The sequence below is a fragment of the Talpa occidentalis genome, unplaced genomic scaffold (assembly GCF_014898055.3).
Source record: "Talpa occidentalis isolate TD23 unplaced genomic scaffold, MPIMG_talOcc4v2.1 talOcc4.5, whole genome shotgun sequence".
Classification (NCBI taxonomy): domain Eukaryota; kingdom Metazoa; phylum Chordata; class Mammalia; order Eulipotyphla; family Talpidae; genus Talpa; species Talpa occidentalis.
The window spans coordinates 94464739-94491088 of NW_023604861.1; the positions used below are offsets into that span (position 1 = coordinate 94464739).

The window sequence follows — 26350 nt, forward strand, 5'->3', positions numbered from 1 at the left end:
AGTTGATTTAGACGTTCAAAAAGAGTTTAGATGGAAACCATTATGTTTTGAAATAGAGCTAAACAGAATTTCTATAATATAATATTTTATTATTATATGATTTTATTACTCTGTACTATAAAATGTAATTTTTAAATCAATGAATACATTCAGCTGATGACGAGAATGGCTAAGGAGACAGATCTGAAAATTCTTTAAAATGAAGCAGAGATAGAAAAAGAATCAGAATAAAGAAATGAAGAGTTATGGTAAGAACACCAGTAACATACATTGAATGAGAAAGTACATCTAGGAGGAGAGGGGAAAAGGAAGGCGTCTGGAACAATATTTTTAACTGTCATTAAGTCTGAAAAATAAAAGTAATGAATTCCTAAACTTATATTGACTCAAGAATATAAAGAAAATCTATTGATAGAGCCCTTAAAGAAGTTGAATCAGTAGTTTAAAATATTCCCACCTGACCCTGACGATTTCACTGACAAGTTTTACTAGCTGTTAAAGAAATCCAAACTTATACAAACTATTCCAGAGAACAGTAAAAGAGGCTACACCTCCAACTCAGTTTGTAAGTTTAGCATAATCTTGATATTAATACCAGGCAAGGGAAATATAGCCAATACACTGACAAACATACTTTAAAAACACTAAGCCAAATAGTAGTAAATTGAATTCAGGATTGCTAACACAAGAACAAAAAAGAAAAACAACTTTATGACCAAATTGGGTTTATCCAGGAAAATAATCTCTACAAAGTTAGTAATGGCAAAACCAGTTAATACAATTTTCCACTTCATAGATTAAAGGCAAAAAATATGTTATCACGTCAACAAAAGAATTAAATAAAATGCAGTATCATTTATTATTATTATTCTTAGCAAACTAGTTTAGAAGGAAATTCAGAGTGATAAAGTACATTTCTGAAAACCCTACAACAAGCACAATACTTGATGGGGAAATGTTGAAGTATTCCTTTTTAAACTAGGAACAAGGCAATGTGTCTGCTTTCTCTTAGTCATCTTGACTAGAGATCTTAATCAGGGCAGTAAGGGGAAGGGGGGGAAAAAAGAGTAATCACTAGAAAGACACAACACTGTTATTCTCAGATGACATTACTATTTATCAGGTAAGTCCAAAAGAATCTAGTTTAGCAAGGTTGCATTCTTTTAAAAGATGGAAGATGAAAATTTCAATAAGAAACTAAATATACCTGCATCAAATATCAAGTATCTGGAAATAAATCTAACAGATGATGTGCAAGACAGTTACAACAAAAATTATAAATTTTTATTGAAATCATTGAAGAAGACCTTAATAAGTATAGATACCATAGGTAAGGATTAGAACACTTAATATCTTTTATTTTATTTTATTTTATATAATTCTTACATCATTTTTCATTTTTGCACAATGTATGCATTTTCACTTTGGTTATATTCCCCATACAAGTGCACCTCCCCTTATTTTGACCCTAGTCCTTCCTCTCCGTGCCCCTCTCCCCGCCCCCACCCAAGTGTGTCTCTACTTTATAGTTGCTTGTTGATTTTGATTTTACTTTGTATTAATTAGTCTTTTTCTTGGTCCCTTATTTAGGTTTTCTAAACTCCTGCTATGAGTGAGACCATTCGGTATTTTTCTTTTTCTTTCTGGCTTATTTCGCTGAGTATGATCTCTTCTAGCTCCATCCATGTTGCTGCAAACTGCATGTGTTTATCTTTTTTGATTGCTGAGTAATATTCCATTGTACAACACTCAATATCTTAAGAGCATCAGTTTTCTCTGTTCCCACATAGTCAATATTATTCCAATCAAATGCCCAACAGTGAGTATGTGAGTGAATGAGCATGTGAGTGAGTGAGTCTGTGAGTGTGTGAGATAGTGAGTATAGAAAAGGAAACTATTAAGATACTTTGAAGGTCAGATGACTTGCCATGCCAGTTACCAAGAATTTTCATAAAGGGGCCCTTCTTGGTGGTGCAAGGGATTAAGCACAGCACTGTGAAGCTATCCACAGCCTCTGCAGTATGAGTTCGATCCCTAGCAAGCCAGGGAGCTACCCACATGGTGCAGCAGACCTCTCCTGTCTTGCCTGATGCTCCCCTCAGCAGTGTATTTTAGTCAGTCTGCCTGCTCTGTTCCCCACTCTGTCTCTAGTGAACCCTCTCAATCGCTTCTCGGCCTTTTGGCTAAGATCAAGTGTAGTATCTAGTGAACCCTCTCACCTCCCGCACCTCTGGCCTGTGCCCCAGTTCTTGTATGCATAAATAAAATAAATCTTTTTAAAAAAAGAATTTTCATAAAGGTATGGTAATTAAGACTCATAGTGGTGTAAGGCCAGACAAACTGTTCAATGGAACAGAATAAAGAGACCAGATACAGGGCCTCCCCAGTGGCGCAGTGGTTGAGCGCTGGGTTGCAAAGCTGCCAGCAGCCTCTGCAGCACCAGTTCAATCCCCGGCTGCCGGCGAGGTTCCCACATGGCGTGCAGACCTCTCCTGCTGCCTGCTGCTCCCCTCAGCAGTGTACTTCGTCAGTCTGCCTGCTCTGCTCTCCGCTCTGGCTCTGGTGAATTCTCTCACCCTCCCGCGCTTCTGACTGTACCCAGTGCTTGTATAAATAAATAAATAAATCATTTAAAAAAAAAGAGAGAGAGAGAGACCAGATACAGACTCATATGTCTATGGAAACTTAATTTATAGCAGGTTGAACACTGCAGATGTAAAAAGAAAGGATATCACTATAATAAATGAGGCTAGGATAATTGGTTTTTCTTATAGAAAAAAATGTCTGGAATCCTACTTCACATCATATACAAAAATCTGTCTCAAGATGGATTAGGAAATTAAACGTAAATAGCAAAACTATAAAACTACTAGAAGCAATATAGGAGAATGAATTCAGGTTAAGTTTTCCTAGGACACACAAAGTGTCAATTATAAATGAAAAAATTGATAACTCCATTGCATTAATATTAAGAACTTCTGTTCATCAAAATACACCATAAGAAAATGAAATCATAGGCCAGGAGTAGACATTTGTAACACATAAGTCACAAAGGAACTCAGAATATTTAAAAAAAAAAACCCTACAAATGAATAAGATGAGAAAAAACTGGCAAAACTTTAACAGGCTCTTCACATAAGAGAGAACATGAATGGGCAATAAACATATGAAAAGATGCTCAGTCTCATTAGTATTCAGGGATATGCAAATTAAAACCATAATGAGATTCCATTTTGTACCCACCAGACTGGCAAAAATTCTATAGTGTGACAATCTTGAGTGATGTTAGCGATATGTTGCAACTAAAATTGTATATTTCATGGAAGGAAAACCATTCTGGAAAACAATTTATGAAGATCAAAATGTGGAGGGGATTTGCCAAGCCAGATATGAAGAATTTTCATAAAGTTATCCTAATTTACATAGTGTGTTCCTGGCGCAGGGTCAGACAAATCAATTAATGGAACAGAATAGGCTCCATAAACAGACTCACACATCTATGGAAACTTATGTTATTTGGTCCAGTGAAAGATGCATGCACCCCATGTCTCAGCCATTCCATTCCTAAGGAAATCTGTGCACAGGTGCATCAGGAAACAGGTATAAAAATGTTTACTGAAGAACTTTTCAAGAGCAAAAACCAAAAATCTAGAAAGAACCCAAATGTCCATTATGTTCTATCTCTTTAGGTGGTGAGAAAAGGTATATTCGTTGAATTGCTATCAATCATACTCCAGCCATATCTTTGCAGTCTTTTCTATTGACTCTGTAATTTAATTTTTTACAAATCAAGGAGATTCTGGAAGTAACAAAATCAGATATTAGAATATTCAAATGTTCTCCTTTCTTTAGGATGTTTTTAGATAAACCCCGCTCCAGTTAATGGCAGCAGGGCCAGCAGCCAGGGATGTGGTAAGTTGAATAATGGCCCCCTAAAATATCCAGATGCTAATCTCTAGAACCAGTGAATATTACCGTCTATGGCCAAAAAAAAAAAAAAGAGTTTGCAGGTGTGAATAAGTGAAGGAAACCAAGATGGAGATTATGCTGGTGAACCTTAAATGTAATCACAAAGGTCCTCATAAGAGGGAGGTAGAGGAAGACATGACAGAAAAGAAGGCACAGATGGAAGGGATGCAGTCAAGCCAAAGAATGTCAACAGCCACAGAAGTTGGAAGCAAGGAGTGGACTAGCTCATGGGCTTCCAGAAGTAAAACAGTCCTGCCAACATCTTGTCTTTAACCCCAAAAGATCACACTTCAGACTTAAAGCCTCCATAACTGTAAAAGACTAAATTTTTGTTGTTTTAAACCACTGATTTGTGGTTATCTGTTACAGCAGCAATCATACACTAATATATTGGTAAGGATGTTCAACCACACTTGTCTGTCCCAGATTGTTTTCACTTGGCACAGCCTCTCCTCTGCCTTCTCTTCTCTGTCAACATTGGATGCCACAATGTCCCTCAGGTTGAGAGATCCAGCAGTGGTATTATCTCTTCATATGTCAGATGTGCTGCCTCCCAAGCTAAAGAGCTCCTCTACAATTTCCAGTCAAAGTCAGAAAAGCCATCCATCCACAAAATGCAAACCCACTGGAAAAAGTACCAGCCAGGAGGAGCAATTGAATTCAAGTATGTGTCCCACTGACTGGCTATGTGAATTCATAAACTTCTCAAAGATGGAATTGGACCTCATTCCTCTTTACTTCCCTGATGCCCAGTATAGTGCTTGGTACAAAGAAAATGGTTGGGCCTCCCCGGTGGCGCAGTGGTTGAGCGCTGGGTTGCGAGGCTGCCCGCGGCCTCTGCGGCGCCGGTTTGATCCCCAGCTGCTCCCCGGCCACCGGAGGAGGGTCCCACATGGCGTGCAGACCTCTCCTGCCGCCCGCTGCTCCCCTCAGCAGTGTACTTCGGTCCTTCTGCCTGCTCTGCTCCCCACTCTGGCTCTGGTGAGTTCTCTCACCCTCCCGCACTTCTGACTGTGCCCAGTGCATGTATAAACAAAGACAAGCAAACAAACAAACAAATAAATAAATAAAAACATGCCTCTATTAAAAAAAAAAAAAAAAAAAGAAAATGGTTAATAAATAGGGAATAAAACAATGAATGAATGAATCAATTAATCAGTTTTGAAAAGAAAGGAAGGCCTATCCATTGATAAAGAGAATCTTTTGGATAACTCTTATCACTCTTACTCCATTACTATAAAGGAAAAGATTAAAATAGTTTTAGAATTGGAAAGTCTTACGGTTGGTGTCTCACATCAGCACCAATTACTGAAAACCTTTTCCTCCTATTGAGTCAAAAATTTATCTTCTAGTCACACGATGATCCTAATCTAACCCTCTATCCATATAAAGCAAACCCCTTTCTTCCACATCAAAATACTTTCAGAAACTGAAGACCTAGCCTCAAGCCTGGTCCTAGCCAATCTGGCTAGTGACCTAGATGAATCATCTAACTCCTCTGATGGCATCTTCCTTGTCTGTCAAATATGAGCCTGAAATCACTAAGGTTCTGCTCGTTCCAAATACAATGTGGAAAACACTACCCCCTTGATGTCCAGTCCTTCCTCATTTAAACTATCCATAGGGTTTTCATTTTCAATAATTTACTTTGTACTTCTAGAGGCTTTTCTTTTTCCATGGATCCATTCCTTTCCTCATTTCATCCAGAATATACTTTTAATTACATTTGTAATTCTTTCCTTTATTTTTTCATTTTAAAAAGACTTATCCGGGCCTCCCGGTGGCACAGGGGTTAAGCACCACACTATGAAGCAATCCACAGCCTTTGCAGCATGATTTCAATCCCCGGAAGGTCAGGGAGCAACCCACATGGCGCAGCAGACCTCTCCTGACTCTCCCGCTGCTCCCCTCAGCAGTGTACTTCAGTCAGTCTGCCTGTTCTGTTCCCCACTTTGTCTCTGGTGAGTCCTCTCACCCCCTGCATCTCTGGCCTGTACCCCAGCTCTTGTATGCATAAATAAATAAATCTTTAAAATAAATAAATAAATAAATAAAAAGACTTATCCTAGGTTGCTATGTAACAGTTATTTTATATAAATAATACTTACGTATTTATCTAAGAATGTTATTAAACAATTTATTTCCGGAGAACTAATCCTGCTGCATATAGTGTTTATTAACTCCTGCTAATGGCAGTTGTTACTTCACACATTTTGTAATTTTGGGGTTTGAACTCATGTTCTTTGGGGCTAATTCTATATGATGTATACTGAGAGCTCTTATAATGTATTCATTTCTGCCAGATGTCCCAGGTAAAACTGGTCCAGGACCGATTCTTATGATACTCCTTAATTGGGGGCACTTACAAACCAAACCCACATGGGGACAGGGTCCTGTATGGTTTCAAATTTCCAAGGGAGATTCCTCCCCATCCCACAAAAACCCAGACCAACACATATAGGCTTGCTGTTATCTCTCTGTGCTGTTATCTCTCTGGGCTCTACTATAAAACAGCCCTTCAAATCTTAGCTTTATGCAAATGTTCAGCTCTGATTTATTACTTCCACAGGCCCACACCCTTCCTTTCATATGTAGCTATTAAAGTCATAATGGTCCAATCCTCCAGTGTGGTGTATTAAAGACGGCAGCAAATTATCTGCTATAGCTCCTGAGAACAGATGGGCTCTGATACCCCTCCCCTCAAATCTAGGATGGCCCTTTGACCTGCAAACAGAATGCAGCAGAAGAGTCATGCTGGGATGGCTGACCAGGGCATAAACGTTTGGACACTCACTTCTGATCCACCACATGAAAAAAATCTAATGATCCAAACAAAGGCTTCCATGCAGGAGAAATCAGATGGATTTCTGGAGAGGCCCTGGAACACATGAAAAGAAAGAAATACCTGGCCTGCCACAGCCATTTGCATCATCCCAGATGAGACACAGACACTGTGGAGCAGAAATGAGTTTTGTGTCCTGTGTCCAAATACCTGCCCTGCGGAACCAGGGAAGATGATAATGGAATGGGTGTTGTTTGGATCAAAGTTTCAGGGCAGTCTGCTAGGCAGCTGCTGCAATGCTAATTTACACCTTTATAAATGATTCCCTATCTGTTTTGTCCTGACAAATTCCCTCAATTACTTTAAGCTAAGCTATGCTTTTAAGGAAAATGCTGTTACATTGTATCCAAAAGTTTTAGAAAATTTTTAGTTATTTTATTATGTGAGATCTGTCATACTACTTAGTTTTTCACACTCTTAGAAAGAGAAATCAAACCGTTCTTTTTATGGATGAAAAAAAAATGAGGTTTAGAGGTGTTAAGTTACTTGACATTTTCACAAATCAAGTTTCTACAAAGCTAGAGTTTAGAAAGTCATCATTTACTTGACAAATATTTTTACAATACCTAGTGTGAGCTTAAACTTCTCTAAGCACTGGGAAAATGGCTGTGAACAAGATCAAGTCTCAAAACTCACGAAGATCATATCTTAGTAGAGAGAGTGAAAACAAGTAAATATATAAATTGAAAGCATAGTTTCAGGATGTAATAAGGGGGCAGAAAATGGAGGGAGGGGTATATTTTAGCACAGGCAGTCAGAAAAGGCCACCTCTGACACGTGAGCAGAGACCTAAATGGAAAGAAGGAGAGCGCCACAGATTACGTAGGGGTGTGTGTTCCCAGTAGAGGGGACAGCAAGTGCAAAGAACCTTGAGTGGGACAAGTCAGTCTCCTCCCCGCAACAGTAAGGAGACTAGAGCTGAGCGCAGGAGGGATAAGCAGTGGGCAGGGCCCAGTCCTTGATGAGGATGGTAAGGAGTCGGAGTTTTATTCTTAGTGTGATAAGAGGTTTTTGGACAGTTTTTTTTTTTTTTTTTTAAAAGATTTATTTATTTATACAAGCACTGGTACAGTCAGAAGTGCGGGAGGGTGAGAGAATTTACCAGAGCCAGAGCAGGGAACAGAACAGGCAGATGGACTGAAATACACTGCTAAGGGGAGCAGTGGGCGAGGCAGGAGAGGTCTGTGCACCATGTGGGACCCTCGCCCGGGGGAGGCCAGGGATTGAACCAGCGCTGCAGAGGCTGTAGGCAGCTTTGCAACCCAGCGCTCAACCGCTGCGCCACCAGGGGAGGCCCTTTTTGGACAGTTTTAAACCACAGAGAGAAGATATGACCTATTTCACGTTTTAAAAAATCTTTGGAGGGATGGGAGTGGAGGTGGGATTCAGTTAGATAGGAGAGCATTTTGAAGGTAAAGCTGAGAGGACAGGATTCCACAGCTCTCCGGGTCTGGCCCAAAAATGATACAGATCCTACTAGATCCTGAAGTTTCCTCAAGAGGGATACATGGGGACCAGTGGTTCTCAGCTCAAGTGCTCATGAGAAATATTCCTTTTGGGCTCCTGTAAATCCATCATGAGCTCCCATCATCAGCTGATGGTTTTGTAATGCCTCTTTCTCAAGGTGGGTTGTGACCAATTTCCTTTGAGGAGCAGCCCTCACCTTGGCTCAATATCCTGACAGGCATTGCTTTGGCAGTCCAAACCCCAATGGTGCCAAACTAACTCTGACAGACACAATTAGACAGCCCATTGGTGAAAGGTTCACATTTGGGCACTGGGTTGGTGGAGTCCAATCAGGCTATTCAAAAGTCCAGCACAGGGGCCTCCCTGTTGGTGCAAGGGTTAAGACACAACCTATGAAACTGTCCACAGCCACTGCAGCACAAGTTCGATTCCCAGCCAGCTAGGGAGCAACCCACATGGCGCAGCAGACCTCTCCTGCCTTGCCCGCTGCTCCCCTCAGCAGTGTACTTCAGTCAATCTGCCTGCTCTGTTCCCCTCTGTCCTTGGTGAATCCTCTCACCCCCCCACACCTCTGGCCTGTACCCCAGCTCTGGCATGCATAAATAAATAAATCTTTTTAAAAAATAAAGAAAAAGAAACCAAATTCTATCAAAAAAAAAAAAAAAAAGTCCAGCACAAATGAATGACTTGGGATTAAATCCCAGATCTATAGCCAAAATGAAGAACTTTAGGCAAGCCAACTTATTTACATTTCAGAGGGGAGGTGATGGTATGCTGTCTCCTGACTCAGCGCTTCTCAAGCTTCACAGGGGCCTTATTAAAATGCAGATTCACTAGTGCTTGGGTGGGGCCTAAGATTCTGAGTTCTTAACCAGCTCCCAGTGATACTGATGCTGCTGGTGTATAGACCACTCCTTGAATAACTCATTCATGATCCCACATGCACTCATGGGGCACCTTTTGCACATGAAGGACTATGAAGGGCACAAAGGAACAACACAGTCATTAAGGAGAGGTAAATGCACAGTCCACCTATCACAAGGGACAAAGTAACAATGTTACTTGGGGAGCCAGAGGACCTTTCTTCAATTAGGAACCCAAAGGAAGTTTCATGGAGAAAGGTAAATGGTGACAAACACAGGCACTTTCAAGGGCTTTAGCCATGGAACAGCATCAGCTCTTTACAATTGTTAATCTCTCCTTAAAATTAAGACCTTCCTTGACTCACAAACAGAGTAAGGAAAAGAGTTGGTTCTTTGGCCAAAAAGGAGTGAGAAATTTTTCTAATATAAAGAGGTAAAAGAGAATGTTAGGATGTTTCCAGTTGTAAGAGGGGGGAAAATCCCATCTTACACCAACTTTTGCCAAAAAGGACATTTATAGGTTTGCAAAACTGATTAGGATTCATTCATTCAACATACACAGTGGTCACTGGGGCCATTCACAGAGGTTTAGTAGGATTAATAAATCTCCACCCACTTGAATTCAGTCTCAGCCAAATGGCTTTCTTTGGCCAATGAAATGTGAAAAGTGACACGTATCATTTCTGGTTAGAGGTATTTAAGAGTGGGTGCATGATTCTCCATTTTCTTTCCCTATTATGGTGAATCCAGTTGCCTTACATTGCAATGATAGTACCAGAAGACACAGGAGACTCAGTAGATCTGGGACTCCAGAGATTACAATGAGCAGAGTGCCTCTGCCAACCCACAGTGAACAGGCAGCACAAAGCAAGAAACAAACCTTTGTTGTTTTCCAGATATGGGGATTTGGGAGTTGTTACTGCAGCATAGCCCAGTTCATCCTCACCACTACAATAAATATTTAATTAATATAAACATTATTCATTTTAGTATATGGGTCAGCCTAAGACATCAAAGGAGGAGCTGCAGGAACTGGGGCCTGAGTAACTAAAATCAAGACTCTTAGGCAGCTTCCTTCTCTATGTCTCATCTCTTTTCTGCTTTGCTGGATTCACTCCTTTTGCCTACATGCCTTCCCATTTTTTTTTTTAAAGTAGACTTTTTTTTTTTAAGATTTATTTATTTATTTATACAAGCACTGGGCACAGTCAGAAGCACAGGAGGGTGAGAGAATCCACCAGAGCCAGAGCAGGGAGCAGAGCAGGCAGAATTACCGAGGCACACTGCTGAGGGGAGCAGCGGGCGGCAGGAGAGGTCTGCGCGCCATGTGGGACCCTCCTCCGGTGGCCGGGGAGCAGCCAGGGATCGAACCAGCGCTGCAGAGGTCGTGGGCAGCTTCGCAACCCAGCGCTCAACCGCTGCGCCACTGGGGAGGCCCCATGCCTTCCCATTTGCCAGGGGTTTAGCCACCAGCAGTCCCAGCTTCCCATTTTACCAGTCCTGGGTCCCATTGGCAAGGCTTTCCTCTCCCAGTACCAAATCAAGAAACATGGGGAAAGATCTAGATGCTCAGTCTGGGGCATATACCCACCTTTGGACCAATCTCTGTGCCTAGGAAAATGTGTACCTAAGCATTGGCCACATGCCCACCCCCCTGGATGAGTAGCAGGAGGACGGATGGAGCAAGTTACCAGGAGGGAATGGGGAACTCATTTTGAAGCTCAAAGTACCATCCATAGACCGTATACAAGGAGGCAGAAAGGATGTGAATGCATCAGTACACAAAAGAAGACCAAGGTGAATTTAACTGAGATGTGACTGGTAAAAGGGAAAATACAATATATGAGTGATCATCCTAAGAGGAAAGAGAGGCAGACTCCGAGAGCCACTCAGCTGGACAGCTCCCTGTGCTGGCAACAGGAGGCACCTTGGTCCTCCAACTGTCAGATGCCTGATGTGAGGCAGGATGTCAACTCAGGTAAAAGATGCTACTGTTTAGGGAAGCAAGTAAAACTCTGACAGTGGGACACACCATCTCAGATCAGCTACGGGCTAAATCTAAGAGAGCAAAGAGTAAACCAACATGTGTGTCTCCATTACCACCTCCCCCCCCACCCCCAACAGAGATGCCTGATGGCACTCCTTTCCCACTGAGCCCAGCCCAGCTTCACGCTCTGCCTCAAAACAGTGTCCTAGGAGCCTGCCTTCAATCTGGAGAGATGGAATTCACTTGCCATTGCTGGCCTACGTTCAGATGTCACATTTAAAGGCCAATTCCAAATTACCTGTCAAGATTCCTTCAGAGATCCCTATTGTGTGCCCAAATATGGTACTTTATCTACATTTCCTTTTTTTTATAATCCCAGGAAAGTCCTCTGGGGTGACTGGAAAAAACCCTAAGGGAAAACAATTTGCTTCTGTGTGGAGAGAGATGAGATTTAAAAGTTCAGAACAAACAAAATGCATATAACTAGCCATTTTCCAATTCACTAGGACCTTCCTAAGGCCCAGAAGTGGAAAGAAAACTATCTCATATCACAAATGCCACCCTACTTAGCTCTTGTTTGTTCTCAGAAAAAATCCCACAGACGACAGGAGCCCTGGGAACTGGTTGGGCATGTGTGTGGCTCAGCCTTGACAATGAAATTCCAAAGGTGCCATTCGCTGTGTCCACTGCATAACCAAGTTTCCCCCCACCCACCCTCAGCCTCTTGAAAACACACACATAAAACAAAACACACATATATGATACAAAATGGGGGCCTCACTAGATGGTTACAGAGAGCCTGACTCCTTCTCCTGTCATTCCTCCAGGGCTCTTCCTCTCTCCAATATGCACACTCCGAAGACAATAGTTCACTTCAGAAGGAAGGGAGAGACTGATCCAGTAACAACCAGGTGAGCCCTCACTTGTGAGCTAAATTTTAAATAAGATATAGTAGGGAGAAGCGCACAAAGCTACTTCCCAGCAGGCTGGATTAATAAACAAAGAACAAGGCAGCAGAAGAGCAGTGAAATCTAAACTGGTATTTTACTTCCTTGAGGATACTCCTTGGTTTATAAATAAACATGGTGCACCGGGGCCAGCTGGGGAGGAGGGGAAAAGAAAGGGGCCCAGAAGAGCCCTGGCTCTTGGAACTACTAAGACTTCCAAGGCGATGCTGGCCAACACACTTGTCTCACAGACTGGGATGGGAGCCCAAGGTGGGTGCAAGTTGCCCCTGGGGATCAGACCAGGGCTGAAAGGAGAATCCAACTTTACTGACTTCCACCAAACATTTTCCTCTCACAATTCAACTGAAATATTTACCCGACTCCTACCCTGTACTACATTACAGTGCCAGGAAATAAATCCTCAACTAACCTGAACCCTTTATTAATGGGATCATTTTTCTGCATTCCACTTTTTAAAAACGGGCTCCAAAGAAAGGCAAGCCCATGTTTAAGGATTTATAGCCTTTTTTCTTTTATTTTTTCCATTTGTTTTCCAACAGTTGGGGAACATCTTGAGGAAAACCCACATTCCTTCCAGTCTCCACTCATTGTACATCCCTAACTAGACACACACAGACTTCACACTCCAAATCACAATTCTAGGACTTTACCAGAACTTGGTCATCAAACCAAGATTCTCTCTTGAACATCAGGCTGTACTTTCTAAAAATTAACATTTTTTAAAAAACATGCGGTGTGGAAATAAAGGTTTTTCTGCATAGTTTTCAGGTATTTAGAAATGTGTTGAATTAGAACTCCTTTTTCCCCCTCACAGTATATTAGAGTTTTGGGCTACTAACCCCATCAGTGGTGGGAAGCCCTGGATCCATTTAGTCAGCATTCTGGGATTCAGCCAAAATTCCATCCAGAGACAATGAGGCAATACCTGCATTTTGAAATAAATGCCTCAAGATAATGCGTTCTCTGAAGCAGGCATAGCAAGCTCTCTGTGCCCTCCCCAGCGGATGTGAACATACTCTCCCTAATCTGAAACTCATTCATGGGTAGGCCTTGAGTTGTTTGTAAAGAAAAGAAACATTTTGGGACCTCCCTTATGGCACAAGGGGTTGAGATGCAACCTATGAAGTTATCCACAACCACTGTAGCACGAATTCGATCCCGGCACGAATTCGATCCCGGGCCAGGGAGATAGCCATATGGTGCAGCAGACCTCTCCTGTCTCGCCTGCTGCTCCTCTCAGCAGCGTATTTCAGTCAATCTGCCTGTTCTGTTCCCCATTCTGTTTCTGTTCCCTCCCAACACACACACACCTCTGGCCTGTACCCCAGTTCTTGTATGCATAAATAAATGAATCTTTACAAAAAAAAAAAAAAAAAAAAACAAGAAAACATTTTAAGAGAGGCAAGTAGGTCAGTCCTCAATGAGCCCCCAAGTTCCATTCAGGTATTAACCAGGTTCTAACGAGGCCTATCTTGCTACTGCAGCATACGTATCTCTTCCTTAAATCTTCCTAAGCTGAGCCAAAGCATGTAGGAGGAATACAATTAGCAAGAAAGCAGCATCTCAAATTGGTCCTCCCTCTGAGAACGGGCACAAGTCCATCTGGATGACCACTAATCTCCATCCCTGGGGACAACACTGGTTGTTCTCCTTGTTCATCTCAAAGCTCCGAATCTCCTTCATCACAATCAACCTTTACGGAGTTGACTGGGGTGCCAGGTATTTCAAAAAAGAGCCTTGGGAGGGGGCGAGAGGTTAGAGAGGGAAATAAGCCATCATCACTGCCCACAAAATGCTCACAGCCAGTGGCGACACAACACCAGCAGATGCTCCCCAGACACTATCACAAGAGAAGTTGCCTCCGGTTGGAGGAAGACACTCCCTCTCCATCCTCAGAACACAGTGATAAGTCTTCCTTAAATGTATTTTGATGTAACAGAGGCTTACAAAACCATAAGAAGATGGCTTACAGTAAAACGGGACTTGTGGAAATCATGGAATGCCAGAAGTCTTGGGTGACAGAGATTAATTAAGGACAATTGTCAAGGACAGGCAGAGGTGGACAGGGGATTGAACCCAAATCCAGAGCCTGTTTTCTTCACCAGCTCACCTTGTGTCATTGGGTATGGCATATTCCCTTTGCAGTTCTATAGATGAGCAGGCAGGATAAGATCGGTGATATTTAGTAACAGAAACCCATATGTATCCAAACAATATTGTATCTAGAAACCCAACATAAAACAAACAAAAGGCGAGTTGCTCAGAGCCAATGGGCTGACTGGATTGCCCTCAGGGAAGCCAGCTGGAAAAGTGCAGGAACAGATTGTGAGAGCCCCTTCCAGTACTCTCACGTCCTCTCTTGGGTACCTGGGATGGACTGAAGGAGGGAATCCTCATTGTAGGGCTTGGTGATTTATATACCACATGACATTGAAAGCTTTGCACAGCAGTATAAGGTTAATTAACTTGTGAACTAGAATCTCCTGTGATCTGAGTTGTGAACTGGGATCTGATGGCAAGTAGAACCAAGGTTTTCTGGATACCAAGCATGGTAGTAGTCCTACTGTTTCCTGAGAAGTGTATGGAACATTAGGCAGAATCAATAATTTCCTTATATTGTAATATAAATATTTGTATATATATGCATAGGAAAAAATGTCTTGAATATACCTCTCAAAATTATCATTAGCTATCTGTGATAGTAATATAGATGATTTTCAGTTTATGCATTGATGTTTTTCTAATTTCCTAATTTTATAATGAACAGATATTATTTATGTGAAGCATCACTGCTTATTAAAAGTGGTTTTAATAATCCACACTTGATACTCCCATGTTGGCTTCTATAGCTAGATAGGGATGGGGGTATAGGTGGTATCTCTGACCTTTTGAAGTTGACAAAAGCCCTAAATTACATTCCCTTGGGGTAGAGGGTCCTGAGCTGACCTGAGAAGCAGTTCTCCTGGTTAAGTTTTCTGAAGCCTCACTGTCTCATTTCTGGGAGGTTGTTTTAGAAAGTAACAGCAAATCATGTCCCTGACACCCCTCTCAAATATATGCCTCTGCACATATATATGTATATATATATCAGCACCCTTCAGCTACCATATATAGAAGGGGATGCTAATAAAACTAAAGCTGGTCACATGAGCCCCAGACCAGAGACCCTTACTCCCAATGCCGCAGGCCTAGTCCAGTGGGGTCTATAGACAGCAAGGCTCCAGCCAAAGCAACAACACTCTTTGCCCCACCCTGAAGCCACAGGCAAATATGAAGATCACAGCACTGCCTCAGAAGAAAAAAACACCACCCCCAAGGCAATCCTGGCTTGGGTCAGGCAATGAGGCGGGACAAGGCTTGTCAGCCACTTCCCTTAATTGATGCCAGTTCTGCCCTCAGAAATCTTCTAAATATTTAACATGTCACCCTCAGGCACAGCACAAACCCCCCAGCAGTCAGCAAGAGCTACAGCAAGACCTGCAAGGAATAAATGACCTGAGGACTCAGTGGCACAAATTCTCTGGCTTTGGGAGGAAAGCGCAGCCTGATGGGCGGGAGACAATGCTGAAAAGGACTTCAGAAGGCTGACCCTGACTGCCTCTTTGAAAATCCATAAGAAGCCAGGAGATGGGAGATGTTTTCAAACGTGGGGAGTGATGGTGCACAATCAACTGGAGTCTCAAGCTTCTCTTTCTCAGACAAAGAAAAAGCTTGAGGTGCGTCTCCTGCTCCCACTCCCCAGACCAATGTCAGTCCCCGTACCACGAGCTGGTGGCAAATCTCTCCTGACTTTGGAAGAAAGGAACCCAATCAGCCATGTCTATTTCCAAAAGGGAAGAAATCCACTAGGGAAGTAGCTCTTCAAATGTATTCTGCTATGGGGCTTGACAGAGAAAAACGCCCCCCACGCCTACCTCCAATGACTTCACACAGGCCTCACCCCAGATGACTCTGCGCTCTCCTGCAAGGCCTGGGAGGTGCCATCACCACCAACCGGGTACTGTGGGTATCTTGCAAAATTCCCCTGAATTTCAGAAGACGCCTGCCCCTATCCTTCTTTCAACCCCCCCTGCCATGGATATCAGACAAGGGGAAGGCGAGGTTGTCTACTCCCAGGTTCATGTTTGTCCTCCTACATCCCACTTGTCTCTGCCGCTGACAATCTGGGAAACCTAAAAAGGAGTATTTATCAACCCCATTGAAAGCCCCGCCTCCGCTTCGCCACCCTCCTCCGTCCTGACCCTCCAGGCAGCGCCCCAGGCAGGATCATCTGGGCTCTGTCATTTTCACCTGACAAAAGCGCGGCAGCGGGGCGCGGCGGCGGGCGACCCCAGCCGGCATTTCTCCCCGCGGGGAGAGACGCGTGTTCCCGCAGTGCGCCCCTTCGGGGCCTCTGCAAATTCCACCAACCCGGAACAAAGGGGCCGGGCGCGGCGAGACGCAGCCCCCCGCGGAGCCCCGTGCGCCCCAGCCCTCCCGGCCCCGCCAGCCGAGCCTCCGCGCCCTGGCCGGGCCCCGCAGGGCAGCGGCGACCTGTGCCGCCCGCTCGCAGGCGTCCTCGGCAGCTACTGTACCTGCTAAATTTAGCAGCCACCGGGTATTAATAGCCGGAGCGAGCCGGGCTGGGCACCGCAGGGGCGCGCGGTCTGGGGGCCACGGGCGGAGAAGGGGGGAGAGCAAAGGGCGCGGGGAAGAAGGCCACTTACACCACCAGCCTGGAGATGATCCATGACACCATGGCGGGCGGGCGGGCGCGGCCCGGGCAGCGCTGAGCGGCTCTGCTGCGGGCAGCTGCGGCGCCACCGGCACGTAAGTCCGCGCACGGCCGCCGCCGCCAGACTGAGCGCGCCCGCCGCCCTGCCCGGCGCTCGCGAGTCGGCGCAGCCGCGGCACGTTCCGCCGGCGGCGGCCCCAGCCCCCCGGGGCTCCGCGGGCCCGCGGCGATTGGGCGGCGAGCCGGTCGGGCACCAGCGGGACCCGCCCCGCCCTGCTCGTCCCGGCCGCTGGCGAATTGGGGCGGCTCCTCTGCACCCCTGGTGCCCCCCTCGTGAATGGAATCCTAAGGTGGCCCATTTGGCAGGGCAGAAAGCAGGTGCCGCCCCAGTCTCGGTGTTACAGAGAGGAAACTGAGGCCTGAAATGGGGGGCTCTGTCTACACTTGTTCTGGTTGGGATGCAGTCATGCCTCGCAGGTGGTATCTCTGACCTTTTGAAGTTGACAAAAGCCCTAAATTACATTCCCTTGGGGTAGAGGGTCCTGAGCTGACCTGAGAAGCAGTTCTCCTGGTTAAGTTTTCTGAAGCCTCACTGTCTCATTTCTGGGAGGTTGTTTTAGAAAGTAACAGCAAATCATGTCCCTGACACCCCTCTCAAATATATGCCTCTGCACATATATATGTATATATATATCAGCACCCTTCAGCTACCGTTGTAGAGGGGATGCTAATAAAACTAAAGCTGGTCACATGAGCCCAGACCAGAGACCTTACTCCCAATGCCGCAGGCCTAGTCCAGTGGGGTCTATAGACAGCAAGGCTCCAGCCAAAGCAACAACACTCTCTGCCCCACCCTGAAGCCACTGGCAAATATGGGATACTGTGCTCGCCTCTTAAGGGACTTAGCTGTATGCAGAGCGATCCCACCAAGTGTCCCCAATCCCCGAGGGATTTTCTGCTAAAGGAACAAATCTGGGCATGTGTCTCCCCTAGTTATAATTCTGGAAACCCTACAGGATCAGATCTCTGACTACAAATGTGTTGGTACCACCATTCTCCAAATGTTGTTCTAGCTCTTTTCACTTTAGGCATTTTTTTGACTTACATGTGTTCTGTCCCCTCTTCCCTGCTCACACTCCCCATGTCTCACTGCCTTCTTCAAGGCTCAGACAAAAGCTTATTTCCTAAGGAAGGCCATTTCCCAGAGTGCTGCACCAACATTTCTGTGTGGAGGTGGCTCAGGGGTACAGTCTGACCAAGAGGAAGTTAGAAGCTGCTACTGCATAGCACCAGTGGCCTGCTAAACCTTAGGCAAAGGGAAAAGCATGCATCCCAAACATACTTTCAAATATTGCATTAAATATTATTTATCTTGATTACTGCAATTGATGGCACGTCCTTAAGTTATGCCACTGAGGCAGAGCCTCATCCTCCTCGCCCTCGTCCTGGCCTGTATATAAGTCATGGCACTTTATTTATTTGTTTATTTATTTTTTGAAGTTTGAAAGAGTGGCTGGGGAGAGAGATTCTTAGTCTTGCTCTGCCCTCCTCAGCTCACCACAGCTTTTATTAGCAAAAACAACAAAGTTGGGCCTCCCCGGTGGCGCAGCGGTTGAGCGCTGGGTTGCGAAGCTGCCCTCAACCTCTGCAGTGCTGGTTCGATCCCCGGCTGATCCCCGGCCACCGGAGGAGGGTCCCACATGGCGCGCAGACCTCTCCTGCCGCCCGCTGCTCCCCTCAGCAGTGTACTTCAGTCCTTCTGCCTGCTCTGCTCCCCACTCTGGCTCTGGTGAATTCTCTCACCCTCCCGCGCTTCTGACTGTGCCCAGTGCTTGTATAAATACATAAATAAATAAATAAATAAATAAATCTTTAAAAAAAAAAAAAACAAAGTTACAAAGCAAGATACAGGATGGACAGAACTACAGAACAGTGGTTCATTTTCTTCTTTCTCAGTGTTCAGCATATTTCTTGCACACACTCATCACCAAGGTTCTGCCTTATCAAATTGTTCTTTTCTCACACTGTTTCACTGACACAGGAAAGCTCATCCTGATCTATACCTGGGCCAGTCTTCCAGCCCATGCTGATCAGTCTTGTAGCCATGACCAGTCTTCAGCCATGGCCATGATGTTTTCCTTGTCTCCGCACTTCAAGCCTTAGCGGTCCCCAACTTATAGGGGTACAGCTTGCTTGACAGCAGGCAGGTGGTGACTAGCAGGGGCTGGTCCTATTTGTTTGTCTGAGGTGGACCTTCTCTATAGTTATCTCTCATCCCCCAGTTAGCTTGGCTCCTTCCTGGGGGTGGGTGGAGCTCTCTTTAGCAATTCACCCTCAGGGTCCAGTAGTTCCAAGGTGGCATCTGCCCATACTGTTTTCTACAAGGTTGCAAAGGTTGCCAAGATGGTGACTGTCCTGACTCTGACCCTCGATTAGCCCAGAAGGTCTCCCAGGCCAACGTGGTAAATATGGTATCTGGGATTCTGTCCCCTATGGGTTGTCCAGACCAGTGTTAGCACTTTGAGTCCTAAGTGACTGAGTCTGCGTGAGGACCTATTTTTTGGCTCGTTCTTATTCTCTTCTTCGGTTTTCTGTGCTCACTTCCCTCTGACCCTCGGTGCAGGAACTTGGGTCCCCAGTGCTGGACTATGGGGTTGAGCAGCTGGGTAGTAGGCACAGCCCTCTCCTAGCTCCCCAACAGAATTTTGACATCTGAGAGATGTCTTCCCGATTGCACTTCCTGGCACCTGTGATAGGGTTTCTTCTTGGTGAGACTGTCTCTCTGTCTCTCCTATCCATCTGGGTGCTGCCTTTTCCTCCGTGTTGTAGAAGCTCGATGAGTTTGAGTTTCAGGTCTGCTTCTGTGTAGGTCAGTCCAGATTAGGTGTTGGTATGTGGTCACAGAAGGAGCTTGGCACAACTTCTTATTCTGCCATCTTGGGCCCACCGAAATTTCTGGCATTTATTGCTAGATTTCTGAACAAGTACATTATGCTATTTCTTTTTTTTTTTTAACAATATTTGCTTCCCCCCACCCCTTCAGGTTGAGTCCCCATAGAATTTCCTTCCCCAATGCACCTGTGCACCATCACCACAGTCCCCTGTGCTCCTCCCTCCCTCTGATCCCTCTCCCTCCTCCTCCCCTGCAGTATGTCTCTGGTTTATAATTGTCTGTTTTTGCTTTGTCATGTTTTATACTATTATTATTACACTGCTATCTTATTTGGTTCCCCTATATTCCTGTTATAAGTGAAAACATCTGATATTTTTCTTTTTCCTTCTGTCTTATTTCACTGAGCATAATTTCTTCTAGCTCCATCCACGTTGCTGCAAATAGCATGAGTTATCTTTTTTGATTGCTAAATAATATTCCATTGTGTATATATACCACATCATCTTGATCCAGTCATCTATTTTTGGACATTTGGGTTGAGTCATGGCACTTTATTCTGTTACACTTGGAAAATCTTTGTCCTCTGCTCCTTGACTCTGCACCACCTTCCTTACCCTCCTCCATGGTGCTCTCTCAGAGCCCTATTCTCCTCCGCGGGCTGTGCATGTCATGTATAATTCAGTGTCAGATGGGAGAGGCACAGGAGAGAGCTAACTTAAAGCTTTCTTTAAAGGAACCCTGCCCAAGAAAGCTTCCTAACAGAGACGTGGGAACTTTAGACCTTGGCAGAAAGAGGCTGGAAATTATCTTCATGTAGCAGAGTGGGGTGTGTGTGTGTGTGATAGCAAAAAGACCTTGCCCATAACAAGAGGACTGCAGTCAAGACATCATCTGTAAGAGGTTCAGAGGAACCCATAAAATACCAGTAATAAAGTTTCAGTGGGTTGTGTTGGTTTTTTTTGTTAATGCTGTCTTGACCAAGTTTTGAGACCCCAGGTAGAGGCCAGTTATTTCCCCTTCTTAGGCAGTCACTTACATCCACACTCCCAATTACTCCCTGATCGGCTTCAGGTCACTATATTGTCCCACAGCCAAATACCAGACAACCAGAGCTCCTACACCTTCGAGCCCACTAAAATTATTCAAATCAGCACATCCTGAAACTGCTTGTCCTACCTTGTCTTTTCCATCCCACAGAAACCACAGTTGCCCTCTCTCCCTCTGCCTCATAACTCACCCCAGTGTTCACCCTGGGTGGCCCTTCATGGCATACTGTGTTCTTTCCAGGGAACAATGACTATTAATAAAATAATAAAACTTTCTGGTTGATCTATGTCTAGCCTCACATATAAGGCGATATAGTTAAGCAACACTCCACAGGAAAAAGCTCGAAAAACTCTCCAACAAATCTGATCACTACCAGGGAAATAAGACTTTGCTAAACTTCTCCTCCCCTTGACCCATGCCCTCTACCTCCACCCTCTGGGAAGGCCAGAAAATGCTGTTGGCTATTTTGAGGGATGAAAGTGAGGTGGAATATTATGGTTCAAAGATACCCTCTTGGTGAGAAGTAGGAAAGCTAACCACATGCTGTTTCCTCTTGAACAGGCCCCATTCCTATAAATGGAATTCTCAGGTTTGAACTGGACACTTTAATTAATTGAAATACTATTCATGAGATGACAATTTCTGGAGGTCTTTTTTTGTTTTCTAAAGAGAAGAAGACCAGAAAACTGGTAGGACCAAACCTAGATTTCACTCAAGGACTGTGGGGGGCATGGAAATGCATTTGACAGAGCAAGCTTCTAAGGGCAGAGAAAGGGAAAGAACAGAGAGAGAAGAAAGTTGCCTTTTTAGTCAGTCTATCTTGTTCAGTGCAACAGTTACACACGCCACATCTCTTCGTTCTAGACCCCTCCCCTTTGTCCTCGAACCTGGAAAATGTAAGGCCAGGGAATGGACACAGGCTTATAGACAATAAGACTCTTACTGTCCCATCAGTTGGCTCACTTTTAAGTTTAAGTTCTTTTTTCACATGGAGTGCAGATGTAAATGGGTGCCTATTATGTGTTTGCCCCATCTCTTTCCCCTTTCTTCTGGGAATACCTCTCTATTTTTGTATTCAGGAATGGTTCTCCCTATACTCCAGTTGTAAAAAGTGTCATTTTCTTTTTCTTTTTTTTTTAAAGGTTTATTCTATTTACGCATACAAGGGCTGGGTGTAGGCCATAGGTGCAGGGGTGAGACGATTCACCAGAGACAGAGTGGGGAGCAGAACAAGTGGACTGACTGAAATATACTGCTGAGGGGAGCAGCAGGTGAGACAGGAGAGGGCTGCTGTGCCATGTGGGTTGCTCCCTGGCCAGGGATGGAACTCATGCTGCAGTGGCTGCCAATAGCTTCATAGTGCAAGACTTAATCCCTTGCGCCACCAGGAAGGCCCGAAAGTATAATTTTCTTACATGTCCTTACTACCTCTATTGGTTCTTGGATGACCTGGGACATAAGCTAGACCAAAGTTCTCCCATGGGAGTTTTAAAATTGAAAATAGGAAGACAAAAAGATTCATACTTTTATCCATGAATCATTAACTGCCACAGGATTTGTACACAACTTAATAACCTTTGTAAACAACTTAATAACCAGAAAAAAATCAAGTAACTATACTCAAACATTGGATGACAGGCAGTCAGGACTATGAGGACTATGAGGAGGGGAACAAAGGATGTGAATCCTACAGATGCCCCAGCTTGCTGTCTCAAGGCAGTCTCCAGGTATTTCTGCAGGAGGGGTAACTGAAAGGAAAGCCAACAATCATCCAGAGTTCAGGAGACAGAGGTCCGAGTTTTGGAAGGCTGAACTAAAGCAGAGTATCAGAGAGGAAGGCACATGGAGAGAGAGTTCCAGAGATCTACAGAGAAAGTCCCTCAAGTCTATCACCAAATACTGTTCAGAGTCCAAATGGGTGACTTTCCGGTAACCAGGGGGAAAACCACCAGAAAGCAGTATGCAAAACAATTCCTGGAGCTCACTCAGGGCTGGGAATACTTTGTATTCTCACCAGCCAAAATAGACACCTCTTAATACTTGAAACATTGGATAGAGCTTGCAAAATTGGACTTAGTATTGAGGCAAAATTATCTCTAGACTAAAAATTGATCTGGATTTGCCTTAACACAACTTAAAAACAAGCATCAAAAGGCTCTAACTTCTCCCAAGTAACTTAACTGTTTTCCAGAAAAGCAAATAGATGATTCAACATTATTTAGAGACAAAACAATAAAATCCAGTACTCAGTAAGGTAACATTCAAATTCAATGTTCAAGAAGCAAACAAAAATAACAGGCATGAAAAAAACATGGCTTGGGGCCTCCCTAATGGCGCAAGGGGTTAAGATGCAGCATAATGAGGCTGTCCACAGCCACCAAGTCACGAGTTCGATTCCCGACCAGGGAGGTGACCCACATGGTGCAGCAGACATCTCCTGTCTCGCCCGCTGCTCCCCTCAGCAGTATATTTCAGTACATCTGCCTGTTCTGCTCCCCAATCTGTCTCTGATGGGTCCTCTCGCCCGCTGCTCCCCTCAGCAGTATATTTCAGTACATCTGCCTGTTCTGCTCCCCATTCTGTCTCTGATGGGTCCTCTCACCCCCTGTATCTCTGGTCTGTACCCCAGCTCTTGTATGCATAAATAAATAAATCTTAAAAAAAAAAAAAGAAAGGCCTCCCTGGTGGCGCAAGGGGTTAAGACGCAACCTATGAAGCTGTCCACAGACTCTGCAGCACAAGTTCGATCCCCAGCCAGGGAGCAAACCACATGGCGCAGCAGACCTCTCCTGACTTGCCCACTACTCCCTCAGCAGTGTACTTTGGTCAATCTGTGTTCTGTTCCCCACTCTGTCTCTGGTGAATCCTCTCACCTCCCGCCTCTCTGGCCTGTACCCTAGCTCTTGTATGCATGAATAAATAAATCTTTTTTTAAAAAAAGAAAAAAACATGGCTTTTAAGTTGGAAGGGAGATGTGCATAATCAATCAAAAGAAACAGGCCAGGAAATAACAGAAATGATGGAATTAGCAAAAAAAGGTCTTTCGGCTATATACTATTTGAATAGACATTTCACCAAAGAAAGCATACAAATGGCCAAAAAAGACATGATAATATGCTCAACATAATTAGGGAAATGCAACTTGGAATTACAATGCACTGCCAATCTAAGTCGATAAGAATGGCTAAAATTAAAAAGACGAATCATACTCAGTTCTAACAAGGATGTGGAATATCTAGAACTCATACCCTGCTGCAAATGATAAACCATTTTGAAATTATTTGGCAGTTTCTTTCCATGTTTAATTTACATATGACTTAGAAATTTCACTCTTTAGGTATTCACCTAAGAGAAATGAAAACACATGTCCTCATAAAGACTTATTTATAGCAGTTGTGTTTGTATTGGCCCCAAACTGGAAAATAAAAAGTGTTAATCAACAGATGAATGAATAAACAAATAGGGTACACAACATTAAAAAAAGGAATGAACCACAGATACAACAAATTTCAAGTGAATCTCAAGAGCATTATACCAAATATAAAAAGCCAAAAGCAGAAGATTCATACTAATTCCATATGTATGAAATTATAGATAAGATCAAACCCTTTGCTTTGCAAAGTCTAGCTACTTCAGCCTCTCTGAACTCTATGCAATGACAGAAAGTACATTAGAGGTTCCCAGATGCCAGGTGCGGTAAAGAAATTGTAAAAGGGCAAAAGGCAACTTTTTGTGTGATAGAAAAAACTCCATATCCTGATTGCGGTGATAATCATTGACCATTTTTATTTGCTAAAACTCACCAAACTTTACACTTAAAAATTGGTGAATTTTATTGTATCAAAATTATATGTCAGTAAAGTTAATTTTAAAAATTGGGGGAAATGTTCATTATATGCTATATGAAGTTCTGGGTAACGTATTTAAATTGGTCTTTTTCTAATTGATATATATATATGTGTGTGTGTATATATATATATATATATATAATAAGCCTTTCTATCCACATTGAAAATGATTTTTCTCAATTTGTCGCTTTTTTCTTTAAACATTGTTCATGGTTATTTTCTTTTCAAGGTGTTCAGAATTTTTTTAATCAATTAATTAATTAAGTTTTAATTTATTTATACAAGAACTGGGGTACAGACCAGAGGTGTGGGAGAGTGAGAGGATTCACCAGAGACAGAGCAGGGAGCAGAACAGGCAGACAGACCAAAAGCACTGCTGAGGGGAGAAGCAGACAAAACAGGGTAAGTCTGCTGCACCATTTGGGTATCTCCCTGTCTGGCTGGGAATCGAACCTGTGCTGCAAAGGCTGTGGACAGCTTCAGAGTGCTGTGCGTTGAGCATAGGGAGATCCATTGCGCCACCAGGAGACCCGTTCAGAATTTTAAATGGTCATAATTATGTATTTTAAATGGATTCTGGGGTTTGTATTGAGCTAAGATAAGTTTTCCCTAGATTAAAATTACATATTTAAACTTATTTAGTTTAATTTTTTTTTTTAAAGATTTATTTATTCATTTATTATTTATTTATTTATTTATTTATACAAGCACTGGGTACAGTCAGAAGCGCGGGAGGGTGAGAGAATTCACCAGAGCCAGAGCCGGGAGCAGAGCAGGCAGAAGGACCGAAGGACACTGCTGAGGGGAGCAGCGGGCGGCTGGAGAGGTCTGCGCGCCATGTGGGACCCTCCTCCGGTGGCTGGGGAGCAGCCGGGGATCGAACCGGCTCCGCAGAGGCTGCGGGCAGCTTCGCAACCCAGCGCTCAACCGCTGCGCCACCGGGGAGGCCCTAGTTTAATTTTTTTAATAAAAAGATCTTCTCATTTTTCTGCCTTTGTGGTTTTAATTTTTATTTCATACCTTCTACAGTCTCTCTGGAATTTATCTTACTATATGGTTAGCTGGTTGTCTAACACTATATGTTTTTAATTCCTATTTTTTATTAACCCATACAAAATTAATTCCATGTTTTCTGGTTTGTTGACAATAGGTCAGACATTTGCCACAATAATGTCTGCCAAAGTGGTTAGTTATAAAAACTCCAGCACCACACTCATCTGAAGGGCACACCCTCTGAAAGGGGCTGAATTTACCAGTCTTTGTCTACCAAGTAGTATTTCAGGAGAACCAACTTAACCATCTTTCTCTTAAGCTTATTCTTCCTGGGAGTGGTGTTAAGAATTCTTCCTATTCTTAGCACCACCACATAGTCTCAAGACAAGATGAAGAGTGGGCTCCTTTGGAATATTGTAGTCAAAGTTCACCCATCTCCAAGGTGCTTGCCAGCCAAGATCGGGCTTTGCTGACCAGGAGGACTTCCTTCCTTATCCTGGAACTTGACACTTACATTTTCCTATTGTATTTGAGGGTTTAACCTTGAGCGCAATAGTCTTCCCTGTATGGGTTTTCATCACAGTCTGCATCTTAGTGTCTGTTCCACTAGCTGATGGGTCAGAAGTACAAGCTTAACACTGTTTTTTGAACAGACTACCATTTTCTCCCTTAATTCAAAAGTCCATCTCCATACTCTATTCATATATTCTATTCATTATTAGGTCCACCCACCAAAGACAGTGCTTGTTATTATATCAG

At 43.8% G+C, this 26350-nt stretch overlaps 1 protein-coding gene and 1 pseudogene across 2 annotated transcripts in view; one reads left to right on the top strand and one right to left on the bottom strand.

Annotated features, from left to right (window-relative positions):
- The window catches only part of REEP1 (receptor accessory protein 1), a 98296-nt gene extending 81410 nt beyond the window's left edge, over nt 1–16886 (bottom strand). For both annotated transcript variants that reach the window (XM_037527774.2, XM_037527775.2), the window contains exon 1: nt 16803–16886. In XM_037527774.2, coding sequence (XP_037383671.1) covers nt 16803–16834 — 32 coding nt within the window. In that variant the 5' untranslated portion in view covers nt 16835–16886. The remainder of the gene's footprint in view (nt 1–16802) is intronic.
- LOC119260067 (U2 spliceosomal RNA) lies at nt 2164–2293 on the top strand (annotated as a pseudogene).
- Nucleotides 16887–26350: the final 9464 nt, after the last annotated feature.